The sequence below is a fragment of the Polyodon spathula genome, chromosome 11, assembly GCF_017654505.1.
Source record: "Polyodon spathula isolate WHYD16114869_AA chromosome 11, ASM1765450v1, whole genome shotgun sequence".
Lineage (NCBI taxonomy): Eukaryota > Metazoa > Chordata > Actinopteri > Acipenseriformes > Polyodontidae > Polyodon > Polyodon spathula.
Window position 1 is genome coordinate 25,713,673 of NC_054544.1, and position 23,392 is coordinate 25,737,064.

At 38.3% G+C, this 23,392-nt stretch overlaps 1 protein-coding gene across 3 annotated transcripts; it reads right to left on the reverse strand.

Moving 5' to 3' along the window:
- Positions 1–518: 518 nt before the first annotated feature.
- On the reverse strand, positions 519–9,678 carry stk16 (serine/threonine kinase 16). 3 transcript variants are annotated; one of them, XM_041264794.1, is made up of 9 exons: positions 9,591–9,678; positions 8,610–8,719; positions 7,924–8,143; positions 5,593–5,726; positions 4,984–5,104; positions 3,589–3,684; positions 3,378–3,499; positions 2,582–2,729; positions 519–2,501 (listed from the first exon to the last, which is right to left on the reverse strand). In XM_041264794.1, exons 2-8 carry the CDS (start codon positions 8,693–8,695, stop codon positions 2,588–2,590), a joined length of 921 nt encoding a protein of 306 aa, XP_041120728.1. In that variant the 5' UTR covers positions 8,696–8,719; positions 9,591–9,678; the 3' UTR covers positions 519–2,501; positions 2,582–2,587. The 3 variants fall into 3 exon arrangements, with proteins under 3 accessions (XP_041120728.1, XP_041120729.1, XP_041120727.1); XM_041264795.1 differs by having other exon boundaries at positions 519–2,726; XM_041264793.1 differs by having other exon boundaries at positions 519–2,729.
- Positions 9,679–23,392: the final 13,714 nt, after the last annotated feature.

A 23,392-nucleotide genomic window follows, 5' to 3' on the forward strand; every position in this document is an offset into this window, starting at 1 on the left:
ACATTCTACAGGTACTTCTAAATCTCAGTATCTGACAGCCAGCAATCCTAACCAGGGCTGAAGACGTTTCAGTTCAATCCATTTTTAAGAAAAGTCCCACAAAATTAAGCTAAACTTTTACACTTAAACCAAGCGGTTTTTGGTCTAATGAGGGCATTTAATCGTTCATTAACCTGGAATAAACCCACTGAGACCGATGCCTCTTATACAACACCAACACACACACACATACACAAACAAAAAAACCCCACCTTCTTATATATTCAAATCAGGGATCATACATTTACACTTCAATAGTTCTTGGAACCTTCTGAAGACCTTCACGGTGGCTATGCTGCCATCTACTGGTTTAAAATTATTAAAGCAGCTAAAGTGCTTCTGTATGCCTCTTTAGACTGGTAGCATTTTTACACATATAAATAAGGAGAGACTGCAAGTCTAGCCCCAGGTTTCATGAGGGACACCTCTTTGTATTAACCAGATTATCCTTCATTAAAAAGAATATTAGGACACTTTGATAGTTTTATCTTACAAATTTTATTTTCAATTAATATTGGAATTTTTGTCAGTTGATTATTTGACATGCACTAATTAGATGACAACACAAGACTGGGATTTTCATGAATCACTTTGAGAAGAAATGCTTAACTCTATAACCAAATACTTTCATAAACCTTACCTGTTGTGCAGTTCTATTGACCATAAAGGAAAGCTTTCAGGCTGCTTGCCTTCCCTTTCAGGGATTCTAGGTCTTTGTGGTCAAGCAGCTTACTGGCTGCAAAACATGTCAGTCACTGGGGGAAGCAGCTGGTTGGTTACGGAGAGGAATGGTGCACTGAACTGGTGAGAACAATGTCTCACTCCACAGGTGAAATGCCCATGCAAGTGCAAGGCTATCTGAAAGCAAGGCTTGCAAACACATTTCTATAACCCAGTGCAGTTCCAGAATTTTTAAATGAAATCAGGTTTGCCTAAACATCCACTTCTTTCAAAACTACACTTGTGAGACCTTCAGGGAATGGACGTGCATGGTGTGGATATTTCACTTTAAAAGACACAAACAAATACACTCTCCACACAATACTTAAACATTACATTTGCAAACACACAGCATTATACAAAATGTGATTCAATGCAAAATGATGGTTGGAGATGAAACTACACTTTCCACACAACTGGTAGAATACCCAACAGTGTGGAAAACAAAAATCAACAGGACATGAGATTAGAGGGTTTGAATTCTTGTCCTCTATACATTTAAGGTACATCCCTGATATATATTACCTTATTCAAATAGTATTACATTCCGACAGAATTCTAAAATACACACAAATCTATGAATTCAGTTTACAATCAAGATTAATTACAGTTAGACAGCTTGAACAAAAAAAATATAATAATAATACACACACACACACACACAGAATACAGGGCTCCTGTGATCAAAAAAAAAAATTTTATTACTAAGGTTAGTAGCGCTGTATGTAGTGAGCTGGCCAATTGGTGCTGCTGCTTTTCTTAACCGGACAAACAGCAGCTCAACAGTTCATTATTTGTTTCCATAAAAACTGGTGCACACAATGGTCAGCTGACTTTGCAATCACCCCTGAACTAGTTAACATCTACATAATGGAATAGAAGCCCTAAAACAGACCATTTTATAAAATAATCTTTTTAAAAATGCCCTGCATTAAAAAAAAAAAAAAAAAAAAAATGATAAAAACTGACCCCTTTTTCACCAACATACGTATAACAGATGCCAACTGGAAGCAGCATGTGTACTGGATCACCAAGGGGGGTTGTTCTGACTTTGACTACCATCTACTTTAAGTCACTAGGTTTTCCAAGGTCCAGCAAGTTAAAGATAGACAGCACAAGGTTCTGAACCCAAGTGAGAGAGAATGATACCACAGTATATTGAGAATCCTGTTCTGCTAGTGAACTTGCTTCAGTCCCGAATAGTCTCCAACAAAACATGAAGTGCAAGAACTGCTTGCTTAATATTGTTTGAAACCAGCAAATACTGTTGAACCACAGATATTGATAAGACATGCTTGTTCCTAGGCAGGCTTCTGAAGAGCAGATGCTATGAAGACAATCTGACCAACCAGCGTGGAAGTTCATTCCCCAAGAAGTCCCAGTGCTGCAGGGGGGGGGGGGGGGGGGGGGGGGTGTAAGGTCTTCTGGGTAAGAGCTCCTGGATTGGTAATCACAGACAAATGCTTTGAACCTTCTATTCTGCACAAAACAGATCATGGTTTGAACAACACCACTCAGCACATCTACTGTAGAGGGCGCTGTGCTGCTGGATGACTGAGCAAACCTGGGTTTGTCCTTTTAATTAAATGTGAACCTCTCAGCTTCCACAGAAGCTTGCTTTTTACTGAACCCCCAACAAGAGCAGCACTTATGGGGAAGAGGATGGTATAATGAGGATACAGGAAAGGGTTTTACCAGCTGCCCTAAAAAGTGTCCCATTTGCAGCAGCCCCATGGCCTGGCCTGGCATCATACCATGCTGGTGTCCTGAACGGTGTCTGTGGGCTGCAGGTGTCCCGTTTGCAGCAGCCCCATGCCCTGGCCTGGCATCATACCATGCTGGTGTCCTGAACGGTGTCTGTGGGCTGCAGGTGCTTGGCCTGGTTTAGGACCCAGTAGATGTCAGGCCTCTCCTGTGGGTTCGTCACCATTATGGAGGTCAAGAGGTTCTGCAGTCCCTGAGAGTACCTGCTGGTGAGAGACAGACATACACTGAGCTCTGGGATCAGCAACAGATTTTCTGAAGTGGATATTCTGGGTACAGATCAGTTTTATACTTTTAAAAGATCATACAAACAACCACTCCTTCCCTAGTTCCCCTACTAGGTAAAACAAGTGTATTATCATGCACCACACTGGTTAAATTGAAATATTTAAATTTCATAGACATCGATCAGTTTATACAGGCTAAATCATCAGCATTCCCAGGTCTCAAGTGAAGCAAGTATGTTAGTAGCGCATACAAGTCCCCTATCATGGCTATAAATACACATTTAGAGCAGTATAATGAACAAGTACATCATTATGTTCCATGGTGTCAGCATGTGTGACAGTAGTACATAAAGATGACTCCAGATTGTAATATTCTCAAAATAAAACATTTAAAACTGCCAAGTCATAAATGACGAAGTGATGGAAATACATAAGATTCACTGGAATTATTTTGTTAGCTATATGTACTGAACTGAAGTTAACTGAATTTGCCCCTTACTGGTGTAAACATGTGTGGTAATTCGACAACATAATGAACAAAGGTACTCGCTGAGGAGTTAGAATTCGCTATCCTTTCACTGCATGGATGAGCTGCTACAGTGTCCGGCCTGCCTTGCCAACACTCACCTGCAGGATTCGGGCAGAGTCACAGTGTTCTGCACAGCCAGAGCCACACTGTCTCCTTTCTGGAAGATGAAGTCGAAGGGGCCCTCCAGCATCATCATGGAGTAGAGCACACAGCCCAGAGACTGGGGGAGGCGGAAGAGAGAGGGGGTTAGAAAGAGTCAGACCATCACCCCTGTTCAGCTCAATAAGGGAGAAGCACAGCAGCACGTACCCAGATATCGGTGCGCTCATCGATGATGCAGTGACTCTCCACACTGAAGAGTTCAGGAGCCCGGTAAGAGATGGTGCATCTCTGGGCAGCCCAGTCCTGCAGGAATTAAAGAGATACAGACTAGTATGTGACTAACATCCGTCCCCCAGTGCCACGGCAGTAAATTCAAAGTCAGAGCCATCAGTATCACTAAAGAGTGGACCATGATGTACATCAGCAGTATGTACAGAACAACACAGACCAGTGGTGCACAAAGTGGGGGCGCAGAGAGTCAGTAAGGGGGGCGTGACTATGACGCAAAGATGGAACATTTAAACAAATACATAAATGACAGTTAATTAGTCCAAGTTCTTACTTTTCAAATGAGCTGTTAATGATCACTCTAGGACTTGTAAAACTGGATAAATGATGTTTGAATTGGCGACTGCAAGTGAAACTGTAGCGAACAGAGCCAAAATGATGGCTACAAGGGTAAAATAAAAGCACAAATGTTTTAAAAGCTGTTTACCCAGATTTTTTGTAAATCCAGTATTTTTTTCTTAGATTTAACAAAAAAAGTCTAGATTTAGCAAAATACATAAATGTTTACAAATTCTTAAATGTGAAGTGTAACGGCAACGCTACAGCATACAATGCCAAATCAAAAGCGTCAATGGGCGTGGGCTTGCATGTTAGCTTCAGATTTAGCTGGCAAAAGATTTAGTTTTTCAGATTCATTCTTTTACATTTAAATTGCTGAATAATGTTTTTCAGATGTATCTGCACCAGGCTCCAAGTAAATGTTGAAATGATAAAAAAAAAAAAAAAAAAGATTTAAGTTTACACATCAGCTAAATGTTCACTCCCTAAGGGTGTGACTATATATAGATACATACATATATATACATAGATAGATGTATATACACACACACACACACACACACACTGCTTTTAAATGTTAAATTTGTGACATGCTTATATATTTAGCTAGATAATTTAGCAATAAGTGCCAAATAATATTAAAACCAAGATGATACCATTTTTTATTACAATATAGAGTTGATTCAATTAATCAGGAGGTACTACTAAGCGGTTTAAAACTAAAACAGCTTCATTGGGAGCTTAATGTTAGGGGAATAGTTCTGATCAAATGATTTGTAATCACGAAAAGTGAAAAAAAATGGTATGATCTCTAAGTGATATGGACAGCAGTTAAAACAATGCGGCAGTGAAACAAAAGACAACATTTGTATCGGCTGTTTGACTTTGGGAAACACAGAATACATTTTGTGTACCAAATCCGAAGACATTTACAAATATTCTGCCCCCTTTCACAACTAATCCACCAATCAGTGCCAACAGTATGAAACAATTGATCCTCACTCCTTGTTGAAGTGCTCCAGCTTTGCCTCTCACCTGAACAGTCATGGCTTCCCGTGACCCCTTGACCTCTATGCGCGCTCGGTTCATTGATCCCAGATCCATCAGCAAGGGCCGGTCACCTTCGTCCAGCAAAATGTTCGTGGGCTTCAGGTCTCTGTGACAGGAAGAGCAGCACATTCAGTCTGTACAGTACTAAAGTAACAGCACTCAGAACTACTCTGAACAACTGCAGATCCTACCTGTGTCTGTACCCTTGTAATGGATAGCTTGGAGCCCGGTGCAGATCCTACCTGCATCTGTAGCCCCTTGGAGCCCGGTGCAGATATTACCTGTGTCTGTAGCCCTTGTAATGGATAGCTTGGAGCCCGGTGCAGATCCTACCTGCATCTGTAGCCCTTGTAATGGATAACTTGGAGCCCGGTGCTGATCCTACCTGCATCTGTAGCCCTTGTAATGGATAGCTTGGAGCCCGGTGCAGATATTACCTGTGTCTGTAGCCCTTGTAATGGATAGCTTGGAGCCCGGTGCAGATCCTACCTGTGTCTGCAGCCCTTGTAATGGATAGCTTGGAGCCCGGTGCAGATATTACCTGTGTCTGCAGCCCTTGTCATGGAAAGCTTGGGAGCCCGGTGCAAATCTTACCTGTGTGCGTAGCCCTTGTCATGGATAGCTTGGAGCCCGGTGCAGATCCCCTGGAAGATGTGCAGAATACGGCTCTCTGGCATGACACTGTTCTTGACTCTCAGCTTCTCCAGCTCTGACCACAGGCTGCCCTTCTGCAACCCAAGCAGACAGAGAGCACAGTCTTTTACACTGAATTGCATTACATTGCATACTCCACTTTCATATGAAGAACACAGACCTGGGAAATTGTAGTGCAGAGATTAGAATGTAGGAAAGGTTTTTTAAGAGCACAGAAATGTAATCTCTGCAGAGCTCTGCAAAGTCAAGGCAACCACAGTTTTGCTCTTCAATTTCTATTGATGATTTTGTAATGTTAAACAACCAAAATTCAGCATAAAATATTTAATATATACTATGTTTACTGATTAAAAAATGCAACAAGTGTGAAACGTATTATTTGGCACATTTCTGTGTTTCAGAACTCCATCTCAACTCCATCAGGGTTAAATGTTATCAGCTTGTGAATAAATGCACTACACTGGATATCTGTCAATTCTGTGATTGCCCTTTAAAAGGTAAATCCGGTTTATTTGTACAGTTCTCTCTTTTATAAGGCTGTTTTCAAACTTCATCACAGTACCTATACTATTGAGCCTGAAGCACAGCGTTGAAGCATGCAGCACATTAAACACACCAAACAGTTATTAAAACTTCACTAACTTATTAATTCCAAGAGCAAACTTGTGAGGCCACTGTCCGCACTAACATAAATACTGATGTTCTGCAGGTGGATCCTGCAAATCTGAAGCACGATCTATGATCATGTTTTTCACTGGAGACTAAAGAATAGTTATGGTTTAAGCTTGAAGCCTAAAAAGCCATGGAAGTCCTTCTGCTGTTGCTAAGGTTTTAAAATAACTGTTCTTACCTCAGAGTTTAACAAGGAAATAAATTATAATAGATGAACTGGGCAAGCAATGTGGGCTCCCAATACGACTTGCAGAGTAAATATACAGTGAAATATACAATGTGGACAGTGGCAATAGTTTGATGGTGCACAGGCTTCATGTGATCTGCTTACTTCAGTTAATTCTGTATGACAAGGGAGCTGGACACTGAAATCAACTGTTGAGTTAATGAAGCACTGAAAGTGAAGGCACGGCTATTATGTAGATTTTTTACTTTTTTTTTTAACGTTTAAACTTTGTTACTTTTATTATTATGATGATGCTGACTGTTTGCATTTTTAAGGCTTAGTTTTTGATGTAGCAAATAAAAATAAAGCACCATTTAAGTAATTGAATCATGTGCTCAAAACAATGTAAAAAATAGTAAAGTAATTAGTATTGGGTATTGAAAATATGTTTTATTTGATTGTGGCTGGATCTCCTAAAAGTAGCTGGTTATTTTGGTTGTAAAGAATCCCATTACGTGTATACACTTTTCAGTCTTTCTAAAAATATATTACAATATTACTATTGGAGCTGATGTCTTGTTTTAATGTCCAACATGTTTCAGAGATTTAAAGGTTTACCAAACTTTAATATTTCAAAATAAATCTGCTGAATTAAGAAAAAAATGTTTTTAAAAAATACGAATACACAAACCGACATTTATACATTTTTACATGTATTTTATAGCCACTTACATTGTCTAAAATTGTCTAGCTTGGCGTCATTTGAAGAATGATTTAATTTGTTTTAAATAAAGAAACTTTGTAATTATAGATGTTTACTTTTTTTTAGTTATGTTTATATGAATAAAACAGGCGAAATCTAAAAAAATACAAATATAAAAAATAAAAATTGGAATTGCCAGTTATTTTTCTTATTTTCTCCCCAATTTGAAATGTCTAATTATTTTTATTTCAACCCAACTCACATCTGCCACCCCCATTCTGACTGTGAAGAAACAAAAACGGACACACGTCCCGTCAGCTATCCACTTCTTTTCACTCTGCAGGACCACCATGCAGCCACCTCAGAGCTACAGCGCCGGAGGACAACGCAGCTCTGGGCAGCTTACAGGCAGGACCGCAGGGGCCCGGTCAGTCTATAGGGGTCGCTGGTGTGCGGTGAGCCAAGGACACCCTGGCTGACCTAGGCACCCGGATGGCGCTTAGCCAATTGTGCGCTGACCCCTGGGAATTCCTGTCCAGTCGGAAGTGGAATATCTTGGACCCGAACCGGCAACCCCAAAATCTCAAGTTTTTGCAAGAATACCTAGGAATCTACAGAAGGGTCCTAGAACTATTTTGGCATCCACAGTGTTAACAGACTCTGCCAACACTACCTTAGAATAGAGGAGGGGAGTATCAAACAGCAGCACGTAGAAGATAAAGTGGCTCACCCGGATGAAGGGCAGCAGTAGCCAGGCCTCGCACTTGGCCCCCTTGTCGACAAAGGTGTGAGCAGTCAGGGATAGCACGTTGGGGTGGCTGATGAGATTATGCATCTCCACCTCCCTTTGGGCCTCACTGCGTCCCTCCCGGTCGTGGCACAAGATCCGCTTCAAAGCGTAGAATCTGCCATCCTGCACCCCCTCCACCAGGTCAACGTAACTGAACCCCCTGGGAAGAGACATGACACAAGCATTCTCCAAGTAAAACGAGTGCAATACAAGCTTTGCCATAACATGCTTCTTTCAAAACTGCAGTTAAGGCCTACATAATTAATGACTCAAAAAAATGGCTCTCATAGCTCCGAGTTCTTAGCTCTACCCACCAGACCAGAGAGGAAGTGTCTGCAGACTCCCAGTCTTCAGCTTTAAGCACTAGATCACCTCATGTTAAATTTTGCAAGCTCCAAGTCCTCTATTATAAATCACTAGACCAGGGATAGTCATCCTCAGCACATCCAGTTCAGCTCTTATTAAATTGAAAATGCTGAACTTCTGACCAAATCATAAAGTACTTTTATAAGTATTCCTATTAAACTTGGAATGGAATGGCACTCCAGGATCCCTGCACTCGACCACACTGACTTACTCCTTGCACACAATCAAGAGAGTTTAAACTTCCCAGCCCAAGCTCCTACCCCTCATCCAGTTTCTGTATAAAGTAGTAGCGTTTGTTCTCAATGGTGATGGTCCCTCTAGAACAGATACACAGGGCATTTCCCATTGTCCCAGGTTCATCCTTTGGTCACTAAGGACACAAGGGCAGAAAGAGAAAACTTGGGGTTAGAGGAGAGTAAGGAGTGGTGAAACTTAGATCATGTAATGAAGGAGAGGTCAGGTAAAGCTTGCTGTAACTCTACACCCATGTAAGACAAGAGCAGTACAGGAGATCTGTAAGGAGACCATATTCATTAATAAAACATTTCACTCTGTTGTTTAATCTAATACCACAGAACTCTTTATGAAAGCAACACAAGCCGGCTTCGAGAAATGCAGGAACATTTATCCAAACTGCACCGACAAGCAAGATGCTGTTCAAATAACGGGGACGTGGATGCAAGTTAGGTAGAGTTAACGCTTGTGAAAATGCGGACACTGTGCCCTTCTTCACAATTCTAATGGGTCGTGTCTTTGTTAACCTAAACACAATCACACACGCGAGTTGGAAGTGAGCAAGTTAAGTTAAATGTACATTTTCGGTAGCCTATCCCCCCCCCCCCAAGGGCCTAGTTTATACAATATAGTATCAGTGCTGCTGGAAGTAACAAGCTTTATAAATTAACACAGAATGAAACGAACATCAAGAAACCGGTAAGGTTATTCAAAGCGAAACTACCGGTATATTGCATTGTACTTTTCCTACCAAATTTTTAAGCAAACCACAAAATCTTGGAAAACGTTTAACTAAGAAAAAGCTATAACAGTATTTGGCTTGATTGTATGTAAATAATACTTAACAGGACCAATGTAAACGTGGCACAATTCCTGCCTATTTCTATGAAACCTTGTGTGCAGTGTGAAATCACCCCTGACCTACAAAAACAGTATATACGCTATTAGTAGCAATAGGATATTAGCGATTCAACGTAGAAACAAAAATCTGGCCATTATAAACGTACCTGTAACACGAATACTGTGCCCCACTCACCACCTTTATTATTTCTTCAGCAGAGCAATTTCCGGGTCCGACGGTCTAGCAAACCACACAGATCCCTCCCACCCCGACGCCATTCTGTGGAGGAGGGACATTTTTAGAAAAGGAGACGGACAGTTATATCTTTATGCAGAAATTTCAGAACACCACCCCCTCCCCCCTTTTTTTTTTTTTTTTTTTTTTTACAAAGGTGACACACAATGCGACACATGAAAAAAACACAACAACAACAAAACATGTTTACAACTCGGGGATTCCTAAACTCTTGATTTTATGCTTGCATTTTGCAACGGGAAAGTAGGTGATTTACTGTTCACCTTGTTTTTATTGTCATTCATTGACATGAATAATCTTTAATTACGACATAGGCAACTCACCTGGCCAGTGATTAAACAGTTCTAAAGAGACAGATGACATAAATGTGATGCAGCTGTGTTCAAACGGTAAAAAGTTGTGTAATTATGTTTAAACGGTGAAAGGAAAGGAAAGGAAAGGAAAGAAAAAAAAGAAAAAGAAAAAGGACTAAGAACTAAGAAAAAGGACTAAGAAAAAGATGGTGAACGTAAGAGTGAATTACAAATTAAAAGCAAGATATTAAGTTGTTTTGGTTTCTGAAGTTCTCAGTTCAGCCCCGCGCGTTTAAAAATGTGATTGCGTTCAAAATTAGTTATTTTCACAACATAATATTCGAAGGCGCTGGCTATTATTCTTCGAGATGTGCCTCATACAGTACATTTTTGGTGTTTGGCTTTCTGATCAATAGTGCTTAAGTTTTTAACCGTTTACTGAGTCAAGACAAAATACAAAATACACCAAAGTTATTGTATCATGTTAATTGTATAGCATACGCAGGAGTGCTGGAACTATGGGTGCTGTTCCAACGCCTTTGAGCTTAACTAACACAAACCAAGCATCGCGTGCTTTTCTTCACCGTGCTATAAACTTTTCAGAAGTGGCCGGTTGGAACTGAAAGGGTCTCAATGTACTGAATTGTATAAAAACTCGTGCAGCAAGTCATCTACTGACGAACAGGCTCTTCAACTTGTAAAATTACATTTAAAAAAAAATCTTTGTTCATTAAATGTCCAGTAATTAAATGTAGTCAAGTCATTTATGTAATAGTTTTATGTGCGATCATCTTATAAATAATAAACATTAGAGGTAATAACCATTTGCTTAAAAAAAGAGGTACTGAGGATATTCAAAAATTTAAATCAATCCTATTATTTATTAATTAATAATACTTCTTGTGATCAAATTGGTGTTTGAAATATTACTGAAGTATTTAAAACACAAGGCTGGTCATGGAAGAAAGCTGAACATTTCCAAGGCTGTTAATAGGTATTTGATAATAATTTGATGCTGAGTGGTTAGCTGTGGCTAAAACGCTCCATTCCTGTTCCAAGAAGTAGTTTTATATATTGGCCTGCAACACTTCCGTTCAGCCCTCACTGACTGGGTGAAGAACAGTAACACTATCATTTGTCTGCACGTTCTGATATAACTTTTTTTATTTTACATATCCAGGTTTTTTTTTTCTTTTTCCCCTTCTTTATTCAGTAGTAAGAATCAACAGTACTTTTGTACTGTAATAACAAACTGAAATGCAAACCCTTTTCAGTTTGGCTGCCAGAATTATATTTTATTGAATTACCTTAAATGTGTTTTATGATCTAGCCAGTGAAAGCACAAAGGTATTGCAGTAGATTTCACAATGCAATGACTTTTTGTATTTCTGCTTGTTAAACTTGTTTTGTAAAGTGTTCTGTGCAGTAAGGTAAATGTAGCAATTGTTAAATTGCGTATATAATTCACAATATGAATAATGGATATTTTGGGTAGTCCAGTCTTGCTACTGGTATTTTGGTGTTCTAGGTTGGATCGGTCATTCCTTTGGATACGAAGCACCTGTTATGATATTTCTATTGGGTGATAATTTGAGTATTTTCACAGTGTAAACATTTCTCTGTATAAATGTGTGTTTCAGCTTGAAAGTTTAGAGGAAGCCGTCAGCAGTAATAATATTCAAAACATTGTTGAAGTGCTTCAAGAAGAATGGTCTTCAAAGACCATACTAAACCGCTTGGACAAATTGGCAAACAAGGTATATGGAAAGGGTTATTCTCTTTTTTTTTTTTTTTTTTTTTTTTTTTTTTTTTTTTTTTAGCTTATTTGATTGCTTGAAACGAAACTTTGACGAACTGAGGTACAACAGTACTTTGTGGTATCTGGACACAGGATAATATATGGAATATAATGCATGTATAATACATGCTTGGGTGTTGCTATGATCATTTACTATCAGCAGAAAACTGTAGGATTTTCATTGTTGAATTTACTAAAAATGGCTTTCATACTAAGCATCTCCCCCATCCCTTTTATGTATGAGCTAGCTTGCCAGTAACACCCCAATATAGAATTCAGAATGCTTCCATTGTAAATTGTTCTGAGGAGCATGTCCTCTCACCACTCCAGTGGCAGTCCAGGGGTTTCACGATTCAAACTAAATCAAAGTAACTGTTGCAGCCTGGCAAAAATCCAAAGTGAGCATTTGCAGGTTGACAATTTGATTGTCACTAAACAAAATCTACCATTAATCTAAATATTGGAGGATTCATAAGTACTTTTCTATGAACCAAACACGTTGCATGGCTTTGCAGGTTGCTCAGAACTACAGCACTGTGTTCTCTACAACTAAACATGGTTCTGAAAGTGCATTGGTTTCAACAATGAGTTGGATGGTAACCCCCTTCTATGTAGCCATGAAGTGTGAAAACAAATTTGAGCACAGCTGTGGGAAATGTACCTAATATGCATGCCATTGTGGCTGAGGAAGAGGGGGTATGTACATACATGCAGGGTACCATTGACAATATATATATTTTTTTTTTTGTACCAGCACTGTACTTTCCTGTAGAGCTTTTTTTTTTTCTCTCCAAGTAAGCCAACAAGCGGTACATAAAATGTAGCCTTGTGGTTACCATTAATTAATATTTATTTTTCTTGTAGGAGCTGGACAAAAATGACTTCAGAAATGTTGCATTGTTGTTAAAAGGCATTCAGTGCTTCTGTATGAACGAATTCAAGGGTGCATTGAGCCTGTTTATCCAACAAGGACTTGTTTTAAAGATAAGTATTGTAAATACCGGCACTTCAGTTCTGCATGTAGTCTGTGTCTAATAGCCAAGCAGCTAGTGAACTCGCTCGCTGTAGTGGGACATTAAAACGAAATACATTAAGTTTAAGCCAATGTTTTAAAATTTGTATCTGTTTGAAAGGTTGCCCATATGGTGATGCAAAATGCAAATATCTCTGTAGATTTTTTTTTTTTTTATATACAGCACTAATTAAAAGCTTGCATGCTACAATTCTCTTGAGTGCTTCCCTTCAATTTGTTCTGTGTTATCGAGCCTAATTGGTAAATAGTTGGTTCCAGTGGGTTTACTTCCCATACAATGTGTACTAAATATTGTGCTAGACTATATTGGAAGGGGGGATAATTGCATGCAGTTTTCTTCTCCCTAAATTCATGAATGCTTAATTAACTTTGTTTTCTTTACAGTACCTGGTAATGTGGTTTGAAAGAGCTACAGACTTTCTGAAATCTGAAGAACTGAAATCAAATAAGGCCTTGTTACTTCTCATTGAAGAATTTTACAATGCTGCGTTGGTAGGTAATATCATAGCATTTATGTTAATGTATTGTATCACTTTTTTTTCTCCTGTATTTATTTAGTTTTCTCCTATTTAGGAACTTTGCAAGAATGACAATGAAGGTAAAACTGATAATTACTGGGTGAAAACAAAATCATGCAGTGAAGTTGAATGGTCTTCTCTGTCTTATTCATGGAATTTATTTCATGTTTCAGCTAAAAGTCAAATCCATGATACATTTTTGCAGCGCTTGGGCTATATGGTGGTTGATACTGACATTTTGTTTGTTCTGCGACTTGAGGTAAGGGTTTTTTTTTTCTTAATTTCTAAGAAGTAGTTTTTCCTTCATTAGGACTTAAATAAAATCCCTCTTTTCTGTTAATCCCAGGCTATCCGGACTATCAACTCCATTTTAGACACTGCAAGCAAAGAAGACAGAAAAAAGATTAAGTTGTCTGAAGAGCACAGTATGATTTTGTAAGTATCAACCCTTTTGAGATTCCTTCATACTGTATGTATTCCTAACAGAAGGCAGTCTCTTACTGTGCTGTGTGATTTTGTAAAAATTAGAAGTATAAAACAGGATTCCAGTTTTTCATAGTCTGCAACCTAAAATACTTTGAGCCTTCCAGTTTGAAATCCTTCTCCTAAACTTGACGATCAATGTCCTTGCACATGATGCTTGCAAGGCCATTCTTTTCAGCAAAAACGTTTTACAGGATTATAAAATGGTGAGAGAGAGCTATTGGAGACCATCTGAACTTTATAATCACCAGTTGGGCGTACATGAATAAACCACTAGTTATACTGTACAACTGCCAAACCCCTACTTTTAAGTATTGCCTCCTTTTAAAATGACTTCTCTGATTAAAAAGATTCCTGTTGACATTTTCAAAGATTCTTTTCTGTGAAATATCACTGCTCTCTTGTAATGTCTGTACTGTGCCTCTTTGGAAAGCTTTTTTACATACATTTTATTTTTTTTCAGGCTTGATTTTGCAAGATTGGTGTTGGAGGCAGGTGGTAAGAATGCATTTTGTTTATATAAATTAGTAAAATGTAGTCTTCCTGATGGGCTGTAAATAGTATATTTTTGAGAACTTTCTGTTGGTGATACAGTAATCCATTGCTTATCTGCCCTGACTGTTTATCCATCATGATCAATCTCTTCAGCAACGTTGGTTTATTATTGAACAGAGCAGATTAGTTAAGAGATTGTAGATCCTACCAAAGTTTTTGTACACTGTTGTGAGCCTTGCATTGCCATTGCTGGTAGTGTCATGAGAGCTGTTCAGTGTGTTGATATGTAAATAAGTCATGTTCACATGAGGAGGGTCCTCTGGATCTCCTTCAGTGAATGTATAATGGTATTTAAAACAGAATTAATTTGATCTGCCTTTTTACATATCCACCCTGACTCTGGTCCCACTGCGGTCAGATACGTGAGGGATACTGTAATGAGTTTGCTTCATTGCTAAGAGGGTGCATTTGATTTAAAGTTTTATGTGAATGCGGTTTGAAAGCTGGCCTCTTTAATCTCCACCAGCACCCGCTCTCCATATTGGAGCCCTGTTAGCAACAGTTAGGACTGAGCTAGTCAGTCACTTCAAATCCCCTTCATGAAAATGAAGGGGCCGATGCAAGGACATCAAATAATAAAGCGAGGGGTTTAACTGCAAAGCAAACCATGCAGGTAGAAACACTGAGACTGTCAATACCTTTTAGAATTTTGAATGCTTGAATCAGGTTGCCGTGTAGTCTGCTTTGTTCAAGACTGAACAGATTTAATTATTTTAGCCTGTCTGCATATGACATGCCTTTTAAATGCAGAATAATTCTGGTCGCTCTTCTTTGCACTCTTTCTAGAGCACTCTTTCTAGAATCTGAATCTTGTCTAGATCATTTTGAATGTCCTTTGCTGCTGCAACAGTGTTTGCCGCTCCTCTTATTTTTGTGTCTACTGCAAATTTAACAAGTTTGCTTACTATACCAGAATCAAAGTCATTAATGTAGATTAGGAATAGCAGAGGACCTAATACTGATCCCTGTGGTACTCCACTGATTACCTCGGTCCATTTTTGAGGTCTTCAAAAAAAATCAAGCAGATTAGTTAGACATTATCTCCCTTTACTAAAACCATGTTGGCTGTCTCCTATTATAATGTTACCATATAGGTAATTTTCCATTTTGGATCTTATTAGAGTTTACATATAGTAGAAGTCAGGCTTATTGGTCTGAAGTTACCTGGTTCGGTTTTGTTTCCCTTTTTGTGGATCTGTATTACCTTTGCAATTCTCCAGTCTGTTGGTATATAGCAGCAAACAAGATTAAGGCAAACAGAGCGGAACAGACACTTTAATAATTTTGTAGTTATAATGCTCAGATATAAGCAATACAAGCTACAGTTATCAGTGGTGCTTTAAATAGGCAATATTAGAAGTCCCTTCTAGAATAGCGTGAAACCCAGCTACAGTGGCAGTGCTCACAGTTGCACCAGATAAATGAGTAAGTCAAACTATTTCAATCCGGCTGCACTAATCAAAAGTGAATATCCTAAAGGATCAACCCATGTCCGGTTCCAAAGTAAACTGGACTAATTGATTCTGATGCCAGGGATACTTCTCCCTATTGTTCCATGTGTGTTGGTTTCTAAATTTTAAAACAAAAAAATTGTTCAAAAATAAAATGTATATCCACTGACATCTCGATTAGTCTTGCACTATTGATACATTAAGGCAGTCTTAATTGGTCCCCAGATACCACTATGATCTGTAGCAGAATAATCTTACTAGAATAAATTGGAATAATGTGAACCAATTTGCCAGTTCACCTCTGTGCTAAACTGTAGTTGTTAGTGAGCAGATTACCAGCTTTTAGACTTGAACGGCTTGGTCAACAGTTGGCCTTGCTCCCAATGACCAATTCCTAATAAATTGGCCAAACCTTAGTCTTTTTTGTTAAATTTAAAAGTACACTTCCTTATTTCACCACTCTGTATTGCTATTAAACCCCCATACTAGATGGACAAACGCTGATGCACAAAACCTAGTGGTATATTTTAATTTAACTTTACACTGATTTAGAACATCCAATAATGCCCTTTTGAAAATTTCAGATTACGAAATGCAAGTTGCCATTTCCGAAGCTCTGTGTCGCTTGACACTTAAGAAATCGAGGGAAGAACTGGTTTACAGGTGGTTCAAGAATGAAGATTTTGCAAACTCTTTTAAAGCAATAAATGATCGCGAGTTTGAGACGGTAAGTAGCTGCACTATACTTCAACATATTTGGTCCCATTTTATTTGAACCCTGTAATGCTTGTTGGTGTAGCGTGTTTGTGATACAACCGGTTGCCATCCTCTGTAACATTATGTTTACAAAGAAGCCTCCAAAATAGTGTTGGTCTATAGCACCAATCTGCCACTAAATTCTGAAGCCTTGGGAAACGCCCGGCACTGCAATAAGTAATGGGGTGTTTGGGTGACTAATTCTGCAATGTGAAATATATTTATTTTGTTAATAGTTTGTTATTCCAGTTGTCCTGTACTTTATGAACAAAGGCACATGGGTTTTTTTTTTTTTTTTTTTTTTTTAAGGATTGCAGGAAGTTTCTTAACCAAGTGAATGAGTCCCTTGGAGATGATAGAAGGTATGTGTGGGTTTCTTTTGATAAATTCACCCCCCCCCCCCCCCCCCCCCCCCCCCCACCACGCCAATTATGAAGCAGTAATAATTTTTCAACCAGCCTGCTAAGGATGACTTAAATACAGAAGTAACCAGTCTGAACCAATTGGAAGTCAAGGTAACTAGATGCCCATGCTGTATAGAACTTTAAATAAGCTGCCATTTTTTAAAACGGTAAACAAGAAAAATAGGTTTATTCTTTGTAATTCAATACCACGCTGATATACTGCATAATATTGTCTGAAGGTAGTACTCATTGTCAACCTCACAAGGTCGTGGTAGAAGCAAATATAACGTGGCCTTATTTGTGTTGCAGAGTTTATACGTTTCCATGCAAGCAAGCATTTCTTGAGGCGAGAGAGGTAAGTTTAAGCAACTGCAAATCGAATCTTGTTTGGCAAAAAAAGTTGGGCAAATCTGGCATGGTTGCAGTAGAAAACAAACCACATTGCTAGTTGTCCATTTGTTTTTGAAAAATGTGAAACTTTTCTACTCTTCAGGGCTTTTTTTTATTTTTTAAATGGAATTCTTTGTGCAGATTCCAAAGCAGCCCTGAACCCCTATGCTGCTTGCTTGTTGCAGACAGTTCTGTTTAACATGTATACCCTGCTCCTGTTAGAAACAATTGGAATGCACTGCTGTAAACAACCAGGTATTTTATAGGCCATGTTAATTGGGGGTTTATAATTTTATTTTTTTCTGGGGTTCAGAGCTTCAATACTTTAACATCTGCTCTTTTTGTTTTTTTGGTTTTTTGCCACTCCACTTATAACGGATCCTGTTGGAATGGCATTCTGTTTACAACGTGTTGAAGAGGCAAGTCCTTATGGAAGGCCATCTGGGTCAAAAACTCATTGTGTAGTACTAGTTTCAAATTTTCGCTACACATATTGGACCAATCGGAGCACGGAAATGACTGTGTACCAATTAATTAGTACATGGTGTTAAAAAAAGAAAGACATGCGCTACGTATATATTTCTTACGTTGGTGGATAGTCATTTTACGTCGGTGACTTGTCATGAAAACATAATCGGTTAAGCACAACGTACGGCACAATAGCCAATAACCTTTGGTGTCACATTTAGACAAGACATCGATTTCAAATAAGGAACATTGCAAATATGGCGGCGAGATTTTGTTCTGCACTGCAAGAAGTGCAGCCGTCTCACTGAGGTTTGGCATTTGCTTTACGTGGTGTGGTCCTGCTTTACTGTCAAATAGTAAGGGTCATCACAAATTATTAGAATTTTATTGTATATATTGCTGGGGGCGTTTCTTTACAATATTTGCCAGAAGCCCTGCCAACTATTGAGACCCAGTGTTTATGTAACATCATGAACAAATAGGGGAGACCGGGGCTGGTTGTCACACTTTTTACTCTTTATTATTTTCCTGAATCTGGTGACATGCTGCGAGGTTTTGTTCCTCGTTATAGGACAATAACTACAAATTGATTTTTATTTCAGCATAACTTTTATTCCAAATATGATATTTAGATGGTTGAAAATGTGAGTTTGGTTGTCACATGATATGGGGTTGGATGTCACAATGTATGTTGCTTTTACAGTAGACTAATGCAACTTTTTTTTTAAATAAGTTTCTACTGTGTACAATGACAGTTGTATTTTTTTACTTTTTATGTGAACATGAAAAAATAGACCCATGCCACAAAATACCACAGCCTCCACAGAACTAGAGGACAAACTGTAAATTTAAGTATTATTTGGTGTCATATCCCACATTTTGGTGTAGAAAGGAAAAAATAAAAACTTTTTCTATAGGATTTACATGTGACAACCAACCCCCAAAACTATGTGACAACCTACCCCAGCCAGACTTTACATGTTGATTGAATTCTCTCAGTACTACTAGGAGAACCTACTGGTTTTGTTTTTACACCAAAAGATAGCCAGTGGTTGGTTCTATTTAACATGACCACCAGTTCAAACAAACTCAAATACTAATAAGTGTTATAACGTAAATAACAAGATATGCATTTTTACTTTTGGGTATGAAAAAAAAAAAATGTGCAAACCTTTGTTAAATGGAATTGACCTCAAATTACAAGATGGTTGACAATAGAACACACATTTCAGTGTTATCACCTGTTGCGCCATCTAGCTTCATAGCTATGAGCACTGTGACAACCAGCCCCAGTCTCCCCGACATCAGATGCAGTCATGGAGAAGCCACTAACATAAAACCTTATAGCATTAACAACTAAATTGCAACATCGTTACAAGGTTGTGTCAGTGGGTATTAAGTACGTTTTATTTTATAACACAATGCCACTGTATTGTACACCCAAAAAAATAAAGTAAAAGTAAACAAGGATATGCAAAACGTTAGAAAATGAACACGCAGAAGAACGAATCTGGTTTGCATCTATCACTGTTAATTTAAAAAAAATAATAAATAAATAAAATCCACTAAAGCCCAGTGTAGCGCGCGCATTATAATATTCAGAACTCGCCGTTTACAAAAGATCTGGTTATTATTGGATGTTTTATGGTGACAAAAAAGCATATGAAAACATTATACAAAAATTGGAGGGGCAAGTTTTAAGTGTTTTGACATGGCTTTTTAAAAATATTCAAAGGCTCAGATTCTCAGAAAGTAGTGTGTAGTTAACAAAACAGAACGCGTAGTGCATCGCGGTACTCCGTGATATTTATTTGAAACGTGGATTAACAGCAAACGTTTTTGACCCAGATGACCTTCCATACCTCCTTGCCAAACGACGTGTATTGGATGGGGAATTACTCTGGTTCAAAGAGGACTTGTTTATAATTAACGCTGTTTTAATACGTACAGCTTTCCTGTTCCATGTGCATGTCTTTTTGCATTAATACATACAGTGTAATTGATACAGTACCGTTTTATTGGGTACAGTTTTCCTGCTCCACAGGTGGATATTTTTACGCAAATAAGGTAGCCTACACCTGGGACACTAAATGAGTTACGGCGGTTTTTGTGACAGAGCAGGAAAAAGTTTGGCACAGCCTTTGCACAGTTTTATACCATTTCAATTACATTTAATGAAAATATACATTTGTAAAATCGTACTACTTATTACATTGTGTATTACATTAGCTTTTGTTAGTTAAGATTGTATTTATATTTGAGGTGCTTATGTTAGCAGTTGCAGCATTTTGAGTTGTTTACTAGGTATTCGTTTATTAAAGTACTGGAAATCAAGCGCTATTGTGTGTGTGTGTATATACACGTGTGTGTGTGTATGTGCTTAATTACTGTAATTAACTTTTTTCATTATTTTTTTTTTTGTCCCAGTTAAGCATGCCCAAAGATGAAAATCTTGAGAAGTTCTGGGTAGATTTTAACCTGGGCAGTTCTAGTATAAGTTTTTTCATAAATGATCCTGAGGTAAGGTTTTATTTTCTGTTAAGATATGTTTTGATTCATTGCTAACTGATTTTAAAAACTGATGCAGTACTGTTTTGTAACCGGATAATTCATCCTTCAATATTTTAAAAACGGGCTTGTCTTGGTGAGTAATCTAGAGCTGCACCTGCATTTAACGTGTGTCGGGCGGTGCTGTGTTAACCCTTGTTCAAATTCACTGCCCTATTCAGAATTGCTGTTGCAACCGCTGCTGCATATGTATCATGTGTAGGGGTGTTTTGTTAATTTAGTTTGTCAGTATTGTTGTAGTCTAGCATATGCTTGCCTGTTGCTTTTCTTTTACTTAATCTGTTGCATTCATATGTTGATACATGTGCGTCATGACAGAAGTAATACATTAGTATTTATTGATTTCACATTGTGATTGGCCTTGGCATATTGTCCGGTGGTCAAGTCTTGGAGAACACTTTGTCTGCATCCTGAGGTGTGTGGTTCAAAACAGATCAATCAGTCTTCTGCACATGTTTTACTTTTAGTCGGGGTGGTGACATTCCACTGTTGCAACATACCGGGGTTTATTTTGATGCCTGTACTGGCTAACAGGATATAATCTGCGTTTCATCCAACACGAATGCATTCCATCCGCTCACAGTCCACTAGCGCAAAGTTTCTCAAATGCTCTTTCATTTAGCACAGTTCAGCTGTTGCATTCTGTTTCCTCGCACTGCTTCCGATAGCTGCTATTGGCCACCATTATCGGCGGTTTAATCGCTGCATGTTGATTGGCCGAGCTTCCATTCTGATCAGATTTCATTTTCACCAGTCGCAAATTTCTGCCCATTTCGCTTTGTCAGTGCTCATTCGTTGATCGAGAGAAGACCTTGGCAGTGCAACATGAAAACAGTGGTCTGATGTAATTGATTATTATGAAGTAATTATTTTCTTTATTGTGGCTGAGAAACTATCTGACGTATTCGAACGACCATTGATGCACATGAATGTGAAGACAAAAATCCACGTCTGTGTTTGCCATGAATTATATAGTTGATACATATTTAGAAATAATGAACGCGTTTTACCTTGTACCAGTTTACCACATTGCCAGAATTTAAGTTTCTAAAATGGCAAGTGATCTGTGGGACAGTATAGATTTAACATAAAAAATACAAAACAAAAATAGGATCAACAAAGTGCTGCTTCAGATTTTGTTTTGTAAGCAAAAAGAAAGTACGCAGAAAGAGTACACAGAACTGCAAATGCAAGTCAAAAAGGAAGTTAGAAAGGCCAAGAGAGAAATAGAAATGAACATTGCTAAGGGAGCTCAAACCAATTCCAAAATGTTGTTCCAATATTACAACAGCAAGTGAACATTCAAAGAGGAGATTAAATGTTTAAGAGATACAAATGGCAAAATTGTAGATGAAGGAAAAAAATATAGTAAATATATTAAATGATTACTTTTCACAAGTTTTTACAAAGGAAGATACTGACAACATGCCCCACATGTCATCCAGTTCCTATCCAGTTTTAAATAACTTTAGCATAACTGAGGCAGAAGTGTTAAAGGGACTAGGAGCTCTTAAAATAAACAAATCCCCTGGGCTGGATGAGATCCTCCCAGTAGTACTCAAAGAAATGAAAGAAGTAATTTACAAACCGCTAACCAAGATCATGCAACAGTCTCTTGACACGGGTGGTACCGACAGACTGGAAAATTGCAAACGTAATACCGATCCACAAAAAGGGAAACAAAACTGAACCAGGTAACTACAGACCAGTAAGCCTGACTTCTATTATATGCAAACTTATAGAAACTAAAATAAGATCCAAAATGGAAAATTACCTATATATTAAGAGTATCCTGGGAGACGGTTAACATGGTTTTAGGAAAGGGAGATCGTGCCTAACTAACTTGCTTGATTTTTTTGAGGATGCAACATCGATAATGGATAATTGCAAAGCATATGACATGGTTTATTTAGATTTCCAGAAAGCTTTTGACAAAGTCCCGCACAAAAGATTAATTCTCAAACTGAACGCAGTTGGGATTCAAGGAAACACATGTACATGGATTAGGGAGTGGTTAACATGTAGAAAACAGAAAGTACTGATTAGAGGAAAAACCTCAGAATGGAGTGTGATAACCAGCGGTGTACCACAGGGATCAGTATTAGGTACTCAGCTATTCCTAATCTACATTAATGATTTAGATTCTGGTATAGTAAGCAAACTTGTTAAATTTGCAGATGACACAAAAGTAGGAGGAGTGGCAAACACTGTTGCAGCAGCAAAGGTCATTCAAAATGATCTAGACAAGATTCAGAACTGGGCAGACACATGGCAAATGACATTTAATAGAGAAAAGTGTAAGGTACTGCACGCAGGAGATAAAAATGTACATTATAAATATCATATGGGAGATACTGAAATTGGAGAAGGAATCTATGAAAAAGACCTGTAGTTTTTGTTGACTCAGAAATGTCTTCATCTAGACAATGTGGGGAAGCTATAAAAAAGGCTAACAAGATGCTCGGATACATTGTGAACAGTGTTGAATTTAAATCAAGGGAAGTAATGTTAAAACTGTAAAATGCACTAGTAAGACCTCATCTTGAATATTGTGTGCAGTTCTGGTCACCTCGCTATAAAAAAAGATATTGCTGCTCTAGAAAGAGTGCAAAGAAGAGCGACCAGAATTATTCCGGGCTTAAAAGGCATGTCATATGCAGACAGGCTAAAAGAATTGAATCTATTCAGTCTTGAACAAAGAAGACTACGTGGCGACCTAATTCAAGCATTCAAAATTCTAAAAGGTATTGACAGTGTCGACCCAAGGGACTTTTTCAGCCTGAAAAAAGAAACAAGGACCAGGGGTCACAAATGGAGTTTAGACAAAGGGGCATTCAGAACAGAAAATAGGAGGCACTTTTTTACACAGAGAATTGTGAGGGTCTGGAATCAACTCCCCAGTAATGTTGTTGAAGCTGACACCCTGGGATCCTTCAAGAAGCTGCTTGATGAGATTTGGGGATCAATAAGCTACTAACAACCAAACGAGCAAGATG